Here is a 20,794-nt window from a genome sequence, read left to right as displayed (position 1 = left end):
CTGAAAACATAGTCTTTGTAACAGAGGAAGAATCCGATAAAAATTCCGATAAAACGATCTGCTAATTGTCAGCATTAACAGATAACCCCAGCGTCACAGCTGCCGGGGTTGTGTGCTTTATTCGTCCGAAATGTCTTCAGCATCTGAGTCGGAAGCTTCTTGCGCGCTGGTCAGTATCAATCAAAATTAGATAGCTGGCTTTTCTCATTCCATATATTATTTGATTTTTAATTATTTTAGTATAGATAATTTGTAATATTTGCATGTTAATGTACTATACATTAAATAATTGTAGAGCAAAGAGTTTAGGTGGATTCTCGAGCAAGAGTCTTTGCGTGCTTTGCAGAATGTCAAGGAAATTCTTGTGGAATGCTCTCGAAGGTTCCCATTGCACTTGACTCTTGAAAACAGAGGCATTGATAATCTAGTTAAACCCGACAAATTCATTATAAGCAATGTATTTGAGTAAGTCTACATTATCATCATTTAAATTGGAACATTTGCTTTACCGAAAGTTAAGTTTGATATCAACTTAATGTTTTTTTCTAATTATGCAGGTTAACGTTAATAGTTTAACAGTCGAAGGCAAGTGCATGTGGATAAGTTCAAAAGGTTAGCATGTAAACGGCTGTCAAATATGTATTAATACATGATGCATATGCCAGACCTGTTTTCAAATCAAATTTTTTATCTGACATCAATATTTATTAAATGATTTGCTTAAAACCATTTACCTGTTTGTGTCAAATGATATCTAACAAATCAAATCACCTGCCTGATACACATAATTCAAATCCCAAATCACCCGATGATGATTTGGAAATATTTGACAAATTATTAGACCTGTATAGAAAATTAAGAAACAATGCAGATATTCACTGGGATAAAGAAGGTTACCATAAGTTTCCTCTTGTCTATAAAGTATGTATATATATAAATATAATTTACAAATAATAATCTACATTATATATATTTCTCCCAGTTGGTCGTGTGTGTATCTGTCGTCATTGGGCGTGTCCAGCTATAGCTATTAAAATCTTGGAATATAGAATACATATCGCAGAAGATTTGATCTCGGATTCTCTGGTTTGCTAGTCTGATACCTTGCCAGTTCAGCCACACGAGCTTGATTAATTCATGAGGCGGTATATTTCGCTACATGGGAGCAAATACTCTACCATTTTCCGTCACGACGCAACTTGATGGCGAAACGTCATGAGAAGCGGTAGCTCTTATTAGTAAGCTTACTCAAATTATCCATTGGCAATGTGCTAGGCTAATGGCAAGTAGCAGGCAACTCTCATTACCTCTCATTATTTATAAGCTGATTTTTAATACCCGTGCAACGCCAGCTAGCACAGCTAGTATATATATAAATTTCAAAGTTGGTCTGTCCAGTTATAGCAAAAAAGTCATAGCAGCAAAAACCTCCTTTATGCTGTATTTGAACTAGCGACATTCCAACCATAAGTCTACTAAAAAGCGCGAGTAACCACTAGGCTAAGCCGTTCTTACCATATCTCAACTCTTTTTTTATCCTTATCGCAATTCCACACGCTAAAAATGTACTTTTTAATATTAATTAATATTACCTTTTGCGTTTGCTTTTCTTTTAAAAGTTTTTTCACTGTTACTCATTACGTATTTTTTTAATTTGTAATTTTCAAATGTGCCATTACACTCCTATTTCCGATTTTTTCTAAGGTTCGATGGCTAAATCTGTAAAGGCTAAATACTTTTCATGTGGAAAATTTTATTATCTCAAGTAGAAATTGCCTCTACATTCTCTCTTCATTTGGTCTGACAAAGTATCGGACTAAGGCAGTCTGATACCTCATTTTTACGTTTATACCAGTATTAAGAGGTACCAGCATTACAAGGTACCAGTATCGTCATATTCGAAGTTTCGATAAATGATCTTCTGCGGCAACAGTAACCTTTTTCTATACACACACTTCAATGCACTAATTGTTGTTATCAATTCAACATATTCATGATTTTTATTTTGTTTTCTCAGTTACATTAATTGTATCATTACCAAATCATTTTCATTGTAATCGTAGCAAAACAGACTTTATTTAGCCATTACTTGCTAATTATTTCACATTTACATTTAAACACCTTTACAGTTGTTGTATTTTTTCTTTTAATTTATTTGAACTGTACAATAAAATTTTTCTCATTGCATGAAGTTTAAAAGTTACAGTTGCTTGAAAAAGTTTCAAAACCTATACAGTTGTTTTGATTTTTTTTAAATTTATTTGAACTGTGCAAGACAATTTTCTCATACGAAGTTTGAAAGTTAAAATGGTAGCTGTTGTTAATGAAAGACTTTCATTACCTAGGCAATGCCAGGCATTCAGCGAGTGGTGTTATATATTGTACTGCATACAAGTAATAGCAATAAGCGGATGATCAGTGAAGTATTTCTTTTCTTGTATTATATCTATAGATGGATTTGGCATATTTCATGTATCTTGGCGCGAGGAAAACTGTAAGCAAAACATAAAATATTAAAAATAAACCAAATTATTGTAAATGGCAAATATTTTAAACTCTCATTTTATCACTAACCTTTCGCCTTGACATTCCAGAAACGAAGATTTTCCAAAAATTTGATTCAGGTAGAGAACTTCGCCTTGTGAACTTCATGAATCCACTTTTGCTAAAAAATGATTTCTGTCGGAGCAGAAAATATCCTGAGAATAAGTTAAGATACCGCAAAACCTCTATTTGAATGCCACCTTTGTTTGAACGCTACATCTAATAGAATGCATATCTACGCATACTCTTTATCCCATTGCAGAAGGGTTGAAAAATAGATAACCATCCTTTAGTTGAACGACATCTTCATTTGACCGCCACTATAGAAAAGTGTCCACATAATTGTACTAATATTGACTCGATTACATCAATAACAATTAATTCTTTCATTGTTTCTGTTAGTATCGAAGTCCGTTTCCCAACTTCTAAGCTTTTTGGTTTTCTCGTTAAAACTTTGAAAGCAGCACAAATAATTAGTAACTGTATCAGACTAATAGTCTAACAACACTAACATACTAGTTTCTTGTTTAACACGGTCTTAATGTTTGACGTATGTGAAAACAACGGTTTACATGTATGATGGTGTATGACAGACTGTTTTTAGGCTAAAAATTGTGCTTGCTTAGGCTATCTTTTACGCATTGCATTTGTGCGAAATTCGAAGCTTAAAATTTTTGCTCTGCTAAAAAATTGTTTGGACGCTAATATCGCCTAGTTCAGCAGTGCAGAAGAGTTGTGGTCAGAAGACATTGTGGAAGGTATCGGGCAGCAAGAAGAAAATGTTCGTTTTATCCAAAACAACAATCAGAACACAAATATTTTTGTTTCAAGCATGTTAATTTTTGTTTCTGCATGTATTATAAGTATGGTTGAGTATGTCACTTGTTCTTGAATATATATTTGATAAATTGTTACAGTGAAACTTCGGTTCTCGAACACAATCCGTTCCAGAAGGTTGGTCGAAAACCGAATTGTTCGAGACACGAAACAGGTTTTCTCATTAGAATGAATATATGTAAGTTTTAATCTGTTCCAAGTCAATTTAACAACTTCGGTAAACTATTTTTTAACATTTTGCACCATGAACTGTACTGTATACTGCATACTATAGATAAAAACGGGTAGATATAGATCGTGTTTAACTTTAATAAAAGATTTTCTATCTATGATGATAAATAAGAAAACAAAAAGTAAACATTTCGTATGCTTTGCTCTTACAACATCGAAAACTTTAAAAGAAGTAACAGTGAAGGACAGTGCAAAATATAGGCGACATTCGCTTCGCCCGTAAAAGGGTTAAATTAATCTTCCCAAAATTCTGACGTGCTATTCAAAAAGTGCAACGCCAGTCTCTATTTGAACGCCACCTCTATTTGATCGCCACTATAAGGAAAGAGTTGAAAAATGGAGCGCCATGGTATTCAAATAAAGGTTTTATGGTAATCTGTTTTTATCATTGGCGATATAGCAACCCTAAAAACTCATTATAATACTATAACAATAAATCACACGTCATCGTTATTAAATGATAAATACATTTATTTTGGTGTTATTAAATCCAATGGCTATGAATCCAAAATCAATCAGAAGTTATTATATTAAACGATTAAATCAGACCGTAAAATATATCTTCTATTGTCAGCCACTTGGCAACTTTTTCTTCAACGACGCAGCAACTGCTTCAAATATCATTGACAAAGCAGGGTAGCTAACATTAGGCTGGTCATTTTAATACCAGTATGAAAATACTGAAACTGCCTTCGATAGAAATTTTACTAGGATATGTGTAGGTGCCTGTACTAAACTGCATGTATGGCAGTTTCATACCTGATCAATTATCCGCCAGAAGGTTGCATGAAAAAATGTCTCCTAATATTCTGAGGTGTCTATCAAATCCAATATACTTTTGCATTTGTCCAAATTGAATCAAATGAACACTGACTAGAATTAAAGTGGTGATTTGTTTGAACTATTCGATTATTTGAATTGCCACTGATTTGGACACAGCTCTGGCATATGCAATTTTGAATTCTTGTTCAGGAGTGCCATACTAATAAACTCATAAATCAGTACATTCCCACTACACTATCAGCTACTTCACAAAAACCTATGTATTAGCTGTCTTAATTACTGGTCTTAAAAAAGATGCGATAGATAACTTCTTCTCTGGTATTTTGGCAAAGGACAGAGTGTCATATGATATAATACAAAGTCTCGTTTCCCTCCGAGGCTATATGTAGCTACATACGGTTGCTACCTTACTATCTCCAGCGAAACGATTCTATATGACAAATGTTTCTTGCTTCTATTCTTCAAATACTGTATTACAGTATCATAGGTTAGGAGTGAATTATTAATTAAATAATTTACATTCTATTCTAATTTTTCTATCATATCGTCACATCATATGATTTTCTTGTCAATCGCAATCAGCTGAATAGTGTCTTATATAAACTCTGTCCATATACTGCATCGTTAGCAGCACTTTTATTATTGCGACTCATGAAGTATTTTAACATTTGCGTATATGCATATATAACTATGATATCTTAAAATTTGGTTCTAGGTCAGGTCAAACGAATATCAAAGGTATGGTCACACTTCTTGGTGACAACATCTGCGATGCTGTGAGTTGGCTATCTAACATTCCTCGCATTGCTTGTTTCTCGCTAGCATTGCTGCCCTCCATCATGTGTAAATAGTCTGGAAATTCAATTGCGCTCTCCCTAGCTTTGCCATTTCGAAGTAAGGATGTATGAGAGTATCCACTGCATCAGTGGTGAGATAGGCAGTCTCTGAAACCCAGTTTCTTGTACTTTTGCGTATTCGTATTTTGGTAGTATCTTTGCTAGTAAAACGAAGTATTTGGCCGACAGAATGAGCATGTCAGGAGTTAGAATTTGTAAACACAAAATACAGTCTCTATTGCTTAGATTAGTCAGTTAAAAGTACCAGTTGATAGTGTTGGTTGATAGCATCGGTAATAGTGTCAGTTGTTAGTGTCAGTTGATAGTGTCAGTTGATTTTGTCAGTTGATAGTGTCAGTTGATTTTGTCAGTTGATATTATCAGTTGATAGTGTCAGTTGATATTATCAGTTGATATTATCAGTTGATAGTGTCATTTGATAGTATCAGTTGATAGTGTCAGTTGATAGTGCCAGTTGATAGTGTCAGTTGATAGTGTCAGTTGATAGTGTCAGTTGATCGATTCAGTTGATAGCGTCAGTTGATCGTGTCAGTTGATCGTGTCAATTGATCGTGTCAGTTGATAGTGTCAGTTGATAGTGTCAGTTGATAGTGTCATTTGATAGTATCAGTTGATAGTGTCATTTGATAGTATCAGTTGATAGTGTCTGTTGATCGTGCCAGTTGATCGTGTCAGTTGATCGTGTCAGTTGATCGTGTCAGTTGATAGTGTCAGTTGATTGTCGAGCTACTCTATTTTAGGATGTCAATCTTAGGATTCCAGCAGTAAAAGGACAGCATGGAGCTGGGCTCATGAGGACTATCATACAGCCAGACAACTGTTGGAAATTGCAGCAAGTGTGCCATATTCATTGCTTCTTCTTGAATACTCTAACCGTTGATGGATCATTTGTTAGAATTATGTGTCTCTTAGTCAGACGTGTTTCAACTTATAGCAAGAAACTCATCAGTTGTCTAATGATGTGTTATGTGCCTGCATGTGGTATTTTCATTAAATAGTATAGGGTACAAATCTATACCAAAAAATCTTGGTGTCATGGACTGCTACTTTTTATGTACATGTATATGAAATACGTTCAGCACGTTTATATTGCATGTCTGGTAGAATTTTGTTGTCTCAACAATACTGCTCATAGTTGACGGAGTCACCTTGAAAGTGTTGGTCTGTTAGCATATGCATCTATGACTTATTGTAGAAGGCATTGCTTAATAGTTGTGTATTCTGATATCTTGCGATTGACTGTATAGTTGCCATGCATTCTTTAAATTCAAAATGCTTTAAAAAATCCTTGATTTATATTAAAACAACTTCAAACTATAAATAATCAGATATGATTTCTTAATTAAGTTTTAATATTTTACCAATATTTCAAAACAGAAACTTTTGTAACACTTTCACGGATTAGAAATTTCGAATACATATTTCATCTCTACCACTCTAACGTTTTAGATCAGTGCGGATAATTTTGAATTTCATCATGCTAAACTTTCTCATGGTGTTAAAGTTATTATAGGCATGTACAGGATGTACTATAACGTGTATGTAAGAAGAATAGAAGGTGTCAAAGTTTATTGGCGTAGTAATGAAAAATTGTTTTATATGTACAAGTGTTGAAACAAGGCTACGCTACATAAACCTAGAAATATACCCATTAAACTGCATGAATTTTAAATTAATATAACTGATTTTTTATATTCATTATTTGTTACATTTTGTTTTTAGCCCAGTTTTTAACACCTGTTTCAGGTTTTCTTTTTGCATCTGTTTCACTTTCCTATTTACAATAATGCTCGTTTTGTATATGATGTGATTTAAATATGCCTGTTGTGTAATTTTTTTTAGTTTTGGGCAAGTATTACCTTCTTCTCTTGGCTATTCCCTTTACAGTAGAATGTTTGGGATGTTAAACTGTAAAAGGAAGCTATGACACGATACTCAATGTTGTTTAAGCGCTGTAGAACTGAACTGTTTGAAGAACTGCATTCTATGACTAACAAACCCACAACAGTTTGAGAACATTTGTAATTTCAAAATTCATTTGAATATACAGAAATATTTGTTTAATTTTTATTTTCCGATTAGTATGTCAACATGATTGTAAGTCAATAGTATGCCAACGTGATTGTAAATCAATGTTTGACATAATTCCCACACACATGGTTAATTTGGTCAAGTAGAGTTATTTACTGACATTTTACTAGCTTTGAAACTGAATGGTAATTTTTATAAAAAAATTTTATAAATTCATATTCCTAAATTTTACAGTCGCGTTTTCAGACACACTAAATCATTCTTTTAGCTGCAAGATGCGGGCAACTTTCTATCAAAGGCATTGGTCGAGGTGAATAGAAGGTTAGATATGGGTGGCTTCACATCTGGAAAGGAAGCTGTATCAGTAAGTGCGTTCAAGCACATGCGCTTGTGCGTATGTCTGTGTATTTAGAGGGCATAATCACACTCCTCTGTGTTTCACCTTTGCTATCTCCCTGTCTTTAATACTTGGCTATCAGTAGACTTATCAAAGTAAAATATGGGCAGGTTATATATATATATATACCATAACTTATACCCTATCTAATACGCTATAAGGTAAGGTAGGAGTAGTGGTTACCAAGGTAAGGTAGGAGTAGTGGTTACCAAGGTAAGGTAGGAGTAGTGGTTACCAAGGTAAGGTAGGAGTAGTGGTTACCAAGGTAAGGTAGGAGTAGTGGTTACCAAGGTAAGGTAGGAGTAGTGGTTACCAAGGTAAGGTAGGAGTAGTGGTTACCAAGGTAAGGTAGGAGTAGTGGTTACCAAGGTAAGGTAGGAGTAGTGGTTACCAAGGTAAGGTAGGAGTAGTGGTTACCAAGGTAAGGTAGGAGTAGTGGTTACCAAGGTAAGGTAGGAGTAGTGGTTACCAAGGTAAGGTAGGAGTAGTGGTTACCAAGGTAGACCATCATGTTGATTGTCATAACGACTCATTGCCAATCGCCGTTAGCGTAGCCAACCCATTGGCTATGCTAATGACACATTTTGTCAGTACGCGTCCCAACCTTTTTAGGAGGACAGATTTTCAAGGTAGGCCAGGTTTAAGGTTGTCGAATAGGAGAGAGACACATAATTGGGTGTTTCATTACTTCATTGGTGCCTTCAGATGATTATATGATTATCTCCTTTCTATGTTGCAGTTACTCAACACCCTCATCTCGTCACTAAACGAAGCGAGAATGAGTATTGTTGTACCGAAGAGAAAGACAATCGAGGAATTACGCAGGAGCATAAACACCGTAAGTGCTGTTTTTTTTTTACTCCCACCTCTATTTTCAGTATTTATGGCGTGGCCGTGTATTTGTACGTCAGTAGGTCAGGGTAAAGAAAATTCGATTGGTGCATATCTAATGCAGTTGCTGATGAGATAAATGTTAACTTTAACAAAGTTTTTGAAGTACATTAAACTGTCGCCGTATGATTTTATTTCGTTTCAGTGTTGGCATTGTGAGGCGACAATATATAGAAACTCAGTGTTTGTTTGATGCAAATACCTCCTGGTAAAAAACATCAACATTTTGTATATGTACTGTGCATATTAAAAATTATTAATAAAATAATTTATTAATCTTAGTAACTATAGTTACCTACAGTAACTTTGGTGTATTTATTGGTTACGATCTGCAAAAAAATCTAGACTTACAATGTACTATGTGCAGTACATACCATAGCCATAGGGAGTTCTTATCTTCGAGACAGATGTATAACATAAAAATTGAATTTAACTCGGACGAATTTAGCTTGCTAAACTCATACTTGAAGCTAAGTTTTATTATGTATTTTGCTCAACTTCAACATTGTCATTGGCTTAAATTTATCACCTATCGGTTTCCCTTTTCGTTTTTACTATAACTGATAGGGGATAATGCTGAACTGAGAGAAGGAGAGATAGGGGTGAAGAGGAGAGGGAGGGAGAGGAAGGAGAGCAAAGGAGGGGGAGAGGGTGGAGATAGGGGTGGAGAGGAGAGGGAGGGAGAGGAAGGAGAGCAAAGGAGGGGGAGAGGGTAGAGATAGGGGTGGAGAGGAGAGGGAGGGAGAGGAAGGAGGGGAGAGGGTGGAGAGAGCAAAGGAGGGGGAGAGGGTGGATATAGGCTTATTACGCTGACCGTATTTCCCCGCAGTATTCCTATCTCATATATAAGCCGACCCTTGAAAACAGCCGAAACTACGGAATTAATAAGAAGTTGCATAAGCCAACTCTATAAATCGTAACACGCAATATTTACCTATCAAAGCAAAAGGTTGCGGAAATGTAAATGGCTTTTGCAGGCTTAGTACAAAAAGTTTCTTATTAGTGAGTAGTTGTATAATTAGCTTATCATGTTTCCACTTAATTGAAAGGAAACAATCATGTCGTTGCGTTGAGCCAATAGAAAACATGCTTTCATCTCATGCGGAGCTTAGTTTCACTTTGCAGAAGGACATTTTTATAGCTATTTCTTCTCCATAATGTTCAGACGCATTAAAGATACGTAAGCTTAACAAATTGTAGATCAATGGATTTCCGATGATTATTTATTGAGTAATAGTAGTAGTGACAGTGAGTATTTATTTTTAACAATAATTATAATGCCTTAAGCTATAGTAATAGTAGTAACTCTTCTGATTCAGAACATGTTCAACTTGTCAACCTGGTAGTATGAAGGGGCCAAAAAGTGTCTGAACTCATTCTGCAACACATTTGGGGCCTGTTAATAGCATCAGACGGTGTAAATGTTATTCTAATTAATTTGGTCAGATGTTATGACAACTTATATGTGGCGATGTCAAATATTTGGTTTTACCGAATATTTAATTATCTATAAAAAAAAGAATTTAGTAGCGAAAGAGTTAATGGTAGTGGTAGCCATTATTGTTGTTTTACTTTTATTAATAAAGTTGAGTTAATAAAGGTTTGAGTTGTAGTTGTTAAAATTAACTTAACATAATGTCATTTTCTTTGTTTTCAATCAGAGTTACTCGTGTTTAAGCCGGACTGACCCCTTAGTTTGGTTAAAAAAAATTGTGTTTTGGAATCAGCTTATATGTGGGGATATACTGTAATTATATAATGTTAGACACCTATAAAACTGTAGTCTTTTTTTCTCATTTGTGAGAGTAAGTGACACCAAGCTTTTTAAGCTCTGATGTGAGCTTTTCCAGGTTCCATTAAAATAATATACCGTAAATTCGGGCGTACAAGTAGACCCGCCTTATAAGTCGAGTTATAAAGTTTAGTTGAAAATTCCTGGTTTTGACACGTACCTGCTGTATAAGTCAATCCCCTTCTCTGGCTCAAATCGCTTGATTGCTATAAGTTTAGTTGGCATCAGAGGCGGGCGATACATAGCTGGGGACATGACATTGAAAAACGCCAATGTTTTATGTGCCATGGGCAATACATACAACAATTAACAAAGGTACGAGAGATGACAGTTCTAGTGAAGACCACAAGGCACGAAAATCATTATTTCACTGTCGTATTGATCCACCTTGCCAATAGAATGAAACAGCCACCTTTGATAATACACACATTTTGAACAGAAAAGCCTTGCCACAAAACAGATTTTTGCCAGGATTTGTTACATATTCATAAACAAGCAAAAGGATGGATAGTAAATGTGTCAAGAAAAACACTTTATTCCAGAAGAGAATCTTAGCAATGGCAATTTAAATGGTGAAGAGTGGGACTTTGTGTTTGATGTCATGTTGAGTAGGATTACTAGCATTTTACTATTTTATAAATAAATTCCTGTATTTCATACCATTTAATTTTGATGTTCGAAGGTTTTTTGAAGTTGAATTTTACTAGAATTCGTTTCATGAAAAACGAGGATGGATTTTTAAGCTTGAAATTTTGTGTCAAATTTTCGACTTATACGCCAGAATTTACGGTAATAGAAAAAGTGTAAACCAATTATTATCCAACAAGTAAGGAAAGAGTTGGAAAGTATAAGCAATACATGAATATCATTAATCATCCTGCAGTGCAGAACTCTTATGTGTAACTCATCAAGTCATGTTGATAGGGTTCATTTATTTAACTACACGCTTTCCAAGATGTGAAACGAATGTTTAGTGACAGCAAGATTAAAGGCTGACTAGCGCTATACTTATCCGTGTTTTGATTAGTATTATTAGTGTTTTGAGTATTATAATTACCATATATTGCAATAATGATCAGTGGTTGTTACTAATATTAATAGCGGCATACAGTCAGTCTCAATTCTTTGGCAATGCATCTTGGGTAAGTTAGTTTTGATGACGAAGCAATTAAAGTGTTCTAAGCTAACATTACATCTCATTACATCTTATTATTATCTTAAACATCTGATTTACTCAATAATTACACAACTAATAGTATATTGCCAATCAACTAAATGAAGTTTTTACCTATTTCGTGAATAGTCTGCTAAATAGATGTAATGATAAGAGTACACATCTGTCATTGACTTGCACTACTGCTCACTGCGTGGGCATGCGCCGATAATTAATGACCATTACACATGGAGATTACTATGGACTATTCCGATATTCGTCTAGTAAACAGCTTTGTGTGTGTACATTTTATCACTTTATCAAATCCATTATGTTTGTTTCAGTATGTAGCTCTTTTCTTTTGTAGAAGTCTTTAAATCCTCCTTTGCCAGCAGAAGTAGCAGTGAGTTTTTATGTCCACGCAACAAAGTTGGTATTTGCGCTTTACCATGTCAGTCACTCTTCTAGGAAACTTGAGATAACAGACAGATTTCAGGTGAGACTGTATTATATATATCTGACAGGTTTCAGGTGAGACTATATTATACATATCTGACAGGTTTCGGATGAGACTATATTATACATATCTGACAGGTTTCAGGTGAGACTATATTATATATATCTGACAGGTTTCGGGTGAGACTATATTATACATATCTGACAGGTTTCAGATGAGACTATATTATACATATCTGACAGGTTTCAGGTGAGACTATATCATACATATCTGACAAGTTTTTTTTCGATAAACAAAACTTGCGTACTTGATAGCACTGAAGGTTTATGCAGTTTCGTAAGCAAATAGCTTCTATACTTAGTCAATTGCGAAGCTGTAGGTTTTGCAAAAAGAACATAACTTCAGATTTGCCATGAAGAATCATAATCTTAGTGGATATAAGCCTTCGGTGGTTTAAGACTGCAGTTTTATTACTTGGCAAGTCTTTTTCATTTTGAAAGTCATTTAAAATTTTGATTCTTTCTCTTATGTCACTGTCATCAGCAGAGATGAGCTCATGCCATTAAAATAGCTGATTATTTGCCTCTCCGAGCCACTTGTAAATCTGTAGAATTGCGTACGAAATTCTGATGAAATTTTAGACATATTGTGGTCACTGCCACGATTAAAATGCTGTATCAATTTACAAGGAAAGACAGATCTCATGCGTGGCTCTCTCATAGTTAGTTCTAGGGGTTTGCGCTTAACTTTTCTACAAATACTCCTGTCATGTACATAGGAATTGTAGCTACTTCACTAGATCTTAGGCTAATCAGTTTTTTATGAGTAGCTAAAACAATTTTGGTTTTAGGCTCATCTTGGTTTAGTTTTCTGAAGAGATATAAATTCATAGCTTTCTTTGTTTCACCATTGTCTTAAGTTTTTCATTCTGTATCATGATATTATGTTGAGCCCAAAGCACGTACTGTAAAACCTTTATTTGAATGCCATGTTGCTTTATTTGTCAACCCTTCCCTTAGAGTGGCACTTTACTAGAAGTGATGTTCAAATAAAGAGTGGCATTTTATTTTGCAAACAACTTGTCAGAATACTGAGCAGATAAATTTAACCTTTTCATGGGCGAATCGAATGTCGCCTATATTTTGTACTCTCTTTCGGGCGGAGTGACATTAATCCATTTGGAGGCAAGAACTTTGCTCAACTTACCACCAACTTGTTGTGGACCTTTAAATAAATGTTAAATATAGTTGAGGAAACTGATACGTGTATCTTTCCACCAGTTGATATCTATTGCATACAATTAACCTATAATGATCTTATAGCCTGCGTTGCAATTTGTTGAAGCTTTTAAGTTTTTTATTACATTTTAAATTTGAAGGCATATTTTCATTTTATAACTATATTTAACAAGTTTGCATAAGAGCTCATTACACTCATCGATATGTTTGCTACAGGTTGCAGCCAAAACTGGCTTTTCTGCGCAGTAGAACAGGAGTTACGAGCATCGATCCATTGTCAGCTGAGTTCAGACTGCCGCAATCATGCTATCAAATAATATGATATTAATCTGCCAATTTTATAGGTTTTACAGCGTATAATAATAATTTATCAAATGTTACAAATATATATTCAAGATCAGGTGACATAAACAAACCGTAAATGTAATACATGCAGCAACAAAAATTTAAAAACAAATATTAACATTTTTAAAACATTAATATTAGCGTAGTCTGCTGTTTGCGTTCTGATTGTTTCCTTCATTTAAAATCATTTCATGTTCTTCTGGCTGTTCAATACCTTCTGGCCTCAACCCATCTTCTGCACAGCTGAACTAGTCGCTATTAGCATCCAAACAATTGTTTAGCAGAGCAAAACCTTTACGCGGCGCTATTTTGAATAGAAACTTCTAACAAGAATAAAAAGAAACTGCGTGTAACCAAAATAGCCTCAAAATGTTAGTCTCAAAATACGTAGCAGCACATTTTCCATCGTAAATGCAGAAACTTTTTTCCACATATATTAAAGTATCAAGACGGCGTTAAAAAAGAAACTACTATTAGCCTGATACAGTTACTAATTATTCCCATGGTGTTGCAATCAAAGTCTTTAACGAAAAAACCTAAAGACCTGGAGTATAAAAACGGACTTTGATATGAAAAGAAACAACGAGCGAATTAATTGTTATTGATGTAATCAACTTATTATTAGTATGGTTTTGTAGACACTTTTCTACTGATCACCTGCTATTATGGGTTCGTAAAGATTAAAAATGTCTTTTAAACAACTAAAACTTGTATCAGTCAAATAGAAGTTGTGTTCAATTAAAGGGTGGCGCCCTATTTTTCTACCTTTCCTCCATAGTGTCACTCAAATAGAGGTGGTGTTCAAATAGAGGTTTATATATACTTTTTAGTTTTGGTGTTCATATATGTAGTCGCTTGTGTTGCTTGTCAGGCTGAGGTCTCCGTTCCTTGGTTTAGTGATGTCATAGTAATGTTCACAGCTGCCCTACAACACTGCCAACAACTCAAAGATAAGGTAGGGGTTTCCACTCTTTTACAGCTACCTGTTATTTTGTATCATATCATAAACTAGGTGAATGCCCGGATAAAAAAGTCTTGGCACAGAAAATTTTATTTTATTTAACATATAACAACAGTTACTATTTTAACTTTGAAACTTCATGAAAAAAATGGTTTGTGCAAATCAAATACATTAAGAAACAAATTAAAACAACTATAAAAATGTTTAAATACGAATGTATAATAATTAGCAAGTAATAGCTAAATTAAGTCTGTTTTGCTACGATTACAATAAAAGATGTTTTGGTGATGATACAATTGATATGAACTGAAAAAAAACAAAATAAAAAATCCTGAATATGTTGAATTGGTAATAACAATTCGTGCATAGAAGTGTGTGTGTATAAAAAAAGGTTACTGTTCAGCAGAAGCTATTCTTCAAAACTTTGAATACGACGTTACTGGTACCTCTTGATACTGGGACAAATGGAAATGTGAGATATCGTACTGTCTTTGTCTGGTACTTTGTCTGACCGAATGAAGAGAGAATGTAGAGGCTATTCCTACTGGAGATAATATGATTGTCTGCGTGGAAAGTATTAGTTTTTACCGATTTAGCATTTCAACCTTACAAAAAACTGGAAATAGAAATGTAGATTGCACATTTGAAATTAAAACGGAACATTTAAAAATGACAAATTTAATAGATTGGCAATGCTAGCAAAACTTTAGTTTTTAAACAATTTCAAAAAATAAAAAAAGAAAAAGGTAATATTAGTTGATAATCAAAAGTGCACATTTACATGTAGCATGTGCATATGCGTATATAGGTATATAGGTATACGGTGTATGATAAGAACGATAGAATGCTAAGGACTGAAAAGCTTGGTGGCTTATAGCTGTGTGGTTAAATACCTCGTTTGAAACTTGTGATTGCGATCTCCGGAGTTCGAATCCAGGATGAAACGGATATGTCATTGCTAAATTTTAATAGCTATGGCTGAACAAACCATAGTACACGCAGACAGACACACACAGGCACACATACAGACAGACACACGCACAGATACAGACACACACACAAACTTGTGAGGGTCCAATTGGAACACTGAATGATAATAATAGTCAATTCTCATATCAATCCTTATATCAATAATATTGATAGTAATAGTAAGAATACTGGTAGTAATAAGAGTTAATAGTTAATATTAACTATATATTAAGAGTTAATTTATAGTTAATATGTATTTATGTTAAATCATGTATGTGTCCATACAATCTTTAGATTCTCTAGATTCTCACCCAAATGTGCCGAGTCACTTGGAAATCAGCATACATTTATGCTACTGACATTTCGGTGGAGGTTTTACAAATAAAAATTTCCAGAATTTCTCTACTTTATAAAATTAAGTCTATTAAATTAAAGTATACCCTAGGACACTTATGTATTCGCGGCATCTAACTTTCGCGTTTTCGCGGCAACAGCCTCTCGCGAAAATTTCATGAGCGAAACTAAACTATCATAACGAACGAGCGAAAACGCGAAAATAAATGGCTTTCTTCATTGATATTCACAATAAAATCGTCATATTAGAAATGCAGGCAAATTTCGTGTGTGGTTGGCTCATTGGGCAAGTTTTGCTAAACTCATTATAGCTAATACACCGACTGAGCAGCTTGGCAAAACAAATTAAGATAATAATTTTTTTTTGGAAAAGCCTAGACAAATGAAGAAGATGATGATATTAGTTTAGTCATTGAATTTGTAACTGATGAGGATGAAAGTCTGGTAGGAAAAGTCATAAAATTGAATAATAATTATTGTGGTGATGAATTTTATTACCAACCAAAAGCAATAACAACCCGGTGCCATGGCCACCGGCACTGCGTGCTATAAATACTTGAATTTTAATATTGGTACCAATCAGTCACTGCGGCTTTGACGTCATTGATAGTCTAGGAAACAAATGGCAGCAAGCGATCAAATTACATTATTGATCTAGCCTACACATTTCTACCTGCGGTTCACAAATACAAACTACCGTACTTTTCGGACGATTAGCCGCTACCTTTTTCTGATGATTTGAGCCATGCGGCTTATAGGTAGGCCTACAAGGGTGCGGCTAATCACTGTAGCGTATTCTGTGGCTTTTTCTTTCACCGCTAGGGCGCACTAACGGAATCTCCAATTAGTGCACTTTTAGCTGTGAAAGAAAATACGAAACAATGCCTCACGGTACTGTCCCATTAGGCACTAAGTTAAAAAGCGTCGGATAATACGAAACTGTGCCGTTCTGCACTGTTCCGTTTTAAATGGCGTTAAAAAGCACAGTCCTTATTTCTGCGGCCTATAATAAGGTGCGGCTTATGTATTGTTTTATTATCGTTTTTGGAAAATAAAGCACATGTAGCTTATATAAAGGTGCGGTTTACAGCCCAAACAGTACGGTAGTCCCAAATTGAAAAATATTTCGTACCAGCGAACTGGACCTGAGGAATCTAATGTTTGTTCCACTGCATTTATTTTCACATCACTATATTTTCGCACTCATCAGAGCTGCGAAATTAAGTTCCAGCGAAATTTTACTCTGTATGCTACTCACGAAACTAAATACTAGCGAAATATAAGTGTCCTAGGGTATCATTGCAATAGTAACAAACTTCTCGGTTTCAACTACCCTAAATGGTTTTACAATATAGTAGAAAATCTGTCAATATTGGGTCGTTTTTTCAATTTATCGACTAAATGGTCCTGTCCTTTTTTATTCATTCTGGTGTAGGCATCAGTTTCATTGTTTTTCACAAATTAAAGTTTTGTATTTCGCAACTGACAAATTTTTTGCTTATGCTATAAATTTAATCATGCCTTTTGCACTATTGTGGCAGTTCCTTGCTAATGGTTGCTTTTTTCATATATGCTGTTCTTCTCTATAAAACTTTTTATATACACAGACACATTAGAAAGAGTATATTGATGCCTCTCTTACCACAACTTCCTACGACTTTTTAATAAAAGCCAACTTGCAATAATTTCCTCCCACAAAATGAAGTCGATACCTAAAAAGCTTTTGTTTGTTTTGTAATTTTTTTGTTAATCTGTTGCTATTAGCAACAATTAGTTAATTGTTTTTATTTTCTTCTTCCACTAGATTGTACATCATTTTCTCTGTGTTCCTTATTTATGTGAAACTCATTAAATTTACTTAAACTTGCTATAAAGATACAGTATATTGTTATTCTTTTTGTAATCACACTTTTCATTGCCTTTGATTCAAGTAGCTATTTATACATCTACCAAAATAAAAATTAACTCTGTACTACGAGCTCTGGGATTAAATTAACTATGTATGTAATGATTACAGGCATCACATAAAATAGATTAACAGTAAAACACATAAAAAGAGAGAGAGATAGCAACAGTTATTTATAAGGTGTTTAAGGCAAAACTCAGCCAGGCGACGACGACTATTTTGGCTAATAATATAACAATAATATTAGACAATGTGACTCAGCTCTCTGTCACACAGCTGTCTGTCAGACAATGTGACTGTCACTCAGCTGTCTGTCAGACAATGTGACTGTCACTCAGCTGTCTGTCAGACCATGTGACTGTCACTCAGCTGTCTGTCAGACAATGTGACTGTCACACAGCTGTCTGTCAGACAATGTGACTGTCGCTCAGCTGTCTGTCAGACAATGTGACTGTCACTCAGCTGTCTGTCAGACCATGTGACTGTCACTCAGCTGTCTGTCAGACAATGTGACTGTCATTTAGCTGTCTGTCAGACAATGTGACTGTCATTTAGCTATCTGTCAGACAATGTGACTGTCACTTAGCTGTCTGTCAGACAATGTGACTGTCACTCAGCTGTCTGTCAGACAGTGTGACTGTCACTTAGCTGTATGTCAGGCAATGTGACTGTCACATAGCTGTCTGTCAAACAATGTGACTGTCGCTCAGTTCTGTGTCAGTCATGTAACGTCAGTAAAATCGCTTTCATTAGCATGTTCAGTACGCTGCACTTTTGTGACACTAATATAATATTACTAATATATATAATATAACTAATATATATAATGTAACATAACATAACTTTAAATTTGACTTAAATGAGCTTAATTTACTATAAATACACTTAAAAGTAAGTTTTAATCTTACGTTGCACTAAACCCAATCCTAACATGATTTTCGATTTTTTATTTTTGGGTTTTCGGCTTGGCTCCTTTTGCCTCACTTTCTGACTCGCTATCACCTTTCTTTTTAGCCAGACTTTTTAAAACTTATTCAAACTGACCCTTCGAGAAATACCAAGTGATGCTGTTCTCATGAGCGACTTCTCACATATTCGCATACTTAGCTGCCGCATTGAGAAGCATCTCGTATGCTCGTACCTCAAATGTGTCTCATACGGTATCTCATGGCAAATATTTTTTCTCAGAATTTTGCTCGGATCTCAACCTTCTCGTATGTTGAGGCACTTGTTTGTTGAGGCACTCAAATGTTGAGGTATGACTGTACATTATATTAATCGCCAATTGCTTGTTTATTTTCATCCCTGATTCTTGACTCAGAAATATTTCTGCTTTAGGTTACTGTCTTTAGTCAGTACAAAGACTGTCCAGGTGACAAGTTATCTCCACATGAGCCTGCCTCTACCGCAGAGAGAGAAGTTATTCTTGTGTAGCCCGAGTGCTGCTGACCATTTAGTTGCACAGATTTACTATCATTTTCAGAAGACAAGTCAATTCTTAAATGCTCCTTTTTAGTGAGCATGTATTGTTTGATTTTTGGCCCTGTCATGTTTAACATATTTGGTAATAATATGGCTAAAGATGAATGCTGTAGTAGAGATGCTGATGATCTATGCTACACAAGAGGACCACAATCAATGGTGGTCATTCATACAATGATTAATTACACAAACTTATGCTCATTACAAAATGTTAATTATTTTTTTAGCCCTTAAACTGTTATGAGCACCATGTATTTAAATTTTTATTAGACCTCACATTGTCTTATTGTTGTGTGATGACGGTCATCATATGTCATCACAGGTTAGCTTCCATGATTGGTTTAGCAGATCTTATCTTCTTTTTTGTTAATATATAAAACTATCAATTTATAAAATGTACAACAAAAATAATCATCAAATTTTACTTTTTCAAGGCAGGACTATTCACCTACAGAAACATGGTCAGTTTTTTGTTAGATGTAATGCATTGGTACATGTTTTAAGTTTTGAACTTTTGAGCATGCTGTCTTCAATTCACTAGCGGGCCAAAGATCAGCCATTTCGCTTCCCGAGGTAAACTGATAAGCGATAGTTGCTTGTAAAATAAAATTGAAGGTTTAAGAAGTGGAAAATCTGGTTACGTTGATGTACTAATTACATTAAAAAATTTAATCATACTACCTGTTTATTTCTTGTCTAGCTTGCTCATGGAAAGGTTCGGAAACTTTCTATATGGACCTGTTTGATGTCATCGATGAGTTATCATGTACATGATAACTCATCCTAGAGGCATCCCTTACATACAGGTTTTGGTGCAAACCTTATTTGAGCCACTGGCTGGATTTGCCAAGACACGAATTTTCCCTGGAGCGGCTATACAAATTTTTTTAGCACATTTCCAGAAAGGAGTACCCTTTTACTATATTGTAATTCCTTAGTCAAAGTTAAGAACAAGCAACTCAGATGGCCTTTGTTAGGAGGCCCTTTTTGTTGCAAGGGTACCTTGACAGGTGTCAATTTTCATAAGATTTTGGCTTGTTTTACTACCACTCTCAGTGCTTTTCCTAACAAGTACAAAAACCCAATCTCTTAACATGTGTTGAAGACACCTCCAACAATAGTGAAATCTGCCATTGTTTTTTGCATTTTAGTACTGTACTAAACAATTCACATATCTAGGTTACTGAATGTCAGGCGTTGCGTTGCACAGCACGTAGCACTAGCCTTGGGAGTTTACACGGCGTCATTTGGATAAAGACTGTCAGTCTTTCCGAGAGCAAGTAACTTTCTCCATAGATTACAACTGGTAAGAAACAACATCAAGGATTTGGTGTCTTCATTGGTAAAGAATCAGTAAGCAGTCGCCTTCAATCCTTAGGTGGTTCAAAATGACTTGCACATTAATATTTACCTATTTCATCTGATAAGTGCGCGGCATATATCAGCACTGGCGGTAAGTTGGCTCAAATATTGTCTAAGTTTAAAGATTCTGGCAACAAGACAATCATTAAAAACTGCCTGTAGTAGCTGTTGCTAGTAGCAACCGCTTTAAATATCCTGCTAGTG

The 20,794-nt window shown here is 34.9% G+C and overlaps 1 protein-coding gene across 1 annotated transcript; it reads left to right on the top strand.

Moving 5' to 3' along the window:
* The first annotated feature begins 16 nt into the window (after positions 1-16).
* LOC137387369 (protein rogdi-like) lies at positions 17-19,772 on the top strand. Its single transcript, XM_068073774.1, has 9 exons — positions 17-169; positions 296-465; positions 5,111-5,171; positions 5,993-6,088; positions 7,552-7,647; positions 8,420-8,518; positions 11,884-12,012; positions 14,428-14,511; positions 19,085-19,772. The coding sequence occupies exons 1-9, from the start codon at positions 131-133 to the stop codon at positions 19,178-19,180; spliced, it is 870 nt and encodes a 289-aa protein (XP_067929875.1). The 5' UTR covers positions 17-130; the 3' UTR covers positions 19,181-19,772.
* Positions 19,773-20,794: the final 1,022 nt, after the last annotated feature.

The sequence above is a fragment of the Watersipora subatra genome, chromosome 2, assembly GCF_963576615.1.
Source record: "Watersipora subatra chromosome 2, tzWatSuba1.1, whole genome shotgun sequence".
NCBI lineage: Eukaryota > Metazoa > Bryozoa > Gymnolaemata > Cheilostomatida > Watersiporidae > Watersipora > Watersipora subatra.
The sequence above is the reverse complement of the archived record's forward strand: the minus strand, read 5'-3'. Positions and strand labels throughout refer to the sequence as shown.